Source organism: Otolemur garnettii, unplaced genomic scaffold, assembly GCF_000181295.1.
Source record: "Otolemur garnettii isolate 467f Iridium unplaced genomic scaffold, OtoGar3 scaffold00086, whole genome shotgun sequence".
Classification (NCBI taxonomy): Eukaryota; Metazoa; Chordata; class Mammalia; order Primates; family Galagidae; genus Otolemur; species Otolemur garnettii.
In genome coordinates, this window is record NW_003852481.1 from 169,428 (window position 1) to 171,154 (window position 1,727).

General features: G+C 41.5%; 1 protein-coding gene across 1 annotated transcript in view; it reads left to right on the forward strand.

Annotated features, from left to right (window-relative positions):
• The window catches only part of ACAT1 (acetyl-CoA acetyltransferase 1), a 24,676-nt gene that overhangs the window by 8,014 nt on the left and 14,935 nt on the right, over positions 1 to 1,727 (forward strand). Inside the window, exon 2 of the mRNA XM_023516059.1 lies at positions 120 to 255. Within this exon, the coding sequence (XP_023371827.1) occupies positions 120 to 255 (136 nt within the window). The remainder of the gene's footprint in view (positions 1 to 119; positions 256 to 1,727) is intronic.

Consider the following 1,727-nt stretch of genomic DNA (forward strand, 5'->3'; position numbering starts at 1 on the left):
GCCGAGCCCAGATAGAGATTATTGATGACTAGTCATAAAAATTATATTTCTTAGATAATGCTTATTTGTTATCTTTATTTAATGAAAGATGATTTGGGTAAAATACTTCTAATTTTTAACAACTTTTGTCTTGGCAGGAAGTGGTCATAGTAAGTGCTACAAGAACACCCATTGGGTCCTTTCTAGGCAGCCTTTCCTCACTGCCAGCCACTAAGCTTGGTTCCATTGCAATACAGCGAGCCATTGAAAAGGCAGGTCAGTATTTGCTTTGCTTTTTGTGTTTAGGGAGTGAAATGAATCAGTGGAACAGACATTCATTTTGCATTTACTATATATATAACATGTAGAAATGACTTAATGCCTATATCTCTGAATTCCCTTTAGAAATATTTGGATTGAGGCTTGGCACCTGTGGCTCAAGCGGCTAAGGCACCAGCCACAGACACCTAAGGTGGTGGGTTCGAATTCTTAGCCTGGGCCCGCCAAACAACAATGATGGCTGCAACCAAAAAATGGCCGGGCATTGTGGTGGGTGCCTATGGTCCCCAGCTACTTGGGAGGTTGAGGCAGGAGACTTGCTTGAGCCCAGGAGTTGGAGGTTGCTGTGAGCTGTGATGCCACGGCACTCTACCCAGGGGTACAGCTTGAGGCTCTGTCAAAAAAAAAAAAAAAAAAAAAAAAAAGAAATTAAAAACATACATTTCCAATGAATGCGTGAAATCAGAACAGTTTATTATGAGTAGTAATAAAAATAGTGAACGTTTTTCCCCTGATTTATAAAAGTGACATACAGGATACTGACTATGGAAAACTTGGAAATAAAAGCATAAAGAAGCAGAAATCACCATAATGCCGTCACTGATAACTATGACATGACATAGAGTGACATGTTTTACATTATAACATTATTAATGTTTATATTACAGGAAATACAACATGTGGAGCGAAGTTATGCATCAAAACCCTCGTTGAATGTAAGTATAAATTTAACTTGTGCTTAAACATTTCAAGAATTTGGCCAGGCATGGTGGCTCACACCTGTAATCCTAGTACTCTGGGAGGCTGAGGCAGGTGGATTGCTTGAGCTCAGGAGTTCGAGACCAGCCTGAGCCACATTGAGACCCTATCTCTACTAAAAATAGAATAACTAGCCGGGCATTGTGATGGGCATCTGTAGGCCAGCTACTTGAGAGGCTGAGACAAGAGGATTGCTCAAGCCCAAGAGTTTGAGGTCGTTGTCAGTTACAACACCATAGCATTCTACCCAGGGCACCCCGACTGAGACTCTGTCTCTAAAAAAAAAAAACCAAACACCCAAAAGAATTCAAAGAATTCAAGGGATATGTCAATATAAGTGCATAGTAAGTTGACCACCCAAGGGACTTACTATAACAAACTGGTCAACGTACTGAGGTGGTCACTATGAGGAACTAGGCTTCCTGTGTGGTGCACGTCCAGTCTAGAACCAGGAAGGCTCTATATCTGTTTTAGGTTTAGTTTGTCTCAGAATTTTCTATTAGGTCTTACAGCACAAAGCATTACCATCAAATGTATTGGTTTTAGAAGGTGTTCAGATAGAGATTATTATTATTATTTTTTTTTTTTTGGAGACAGAGCCTCAAGCTGTCCCCCTGGGTAGAGTGCCATGGCTTCACTGCTCACAGCAACCTCCAACTCCTGGGCTCAAGCGAGTCTCCTGCCTCAGCCTCCCAAGTAGCTGGGACCAC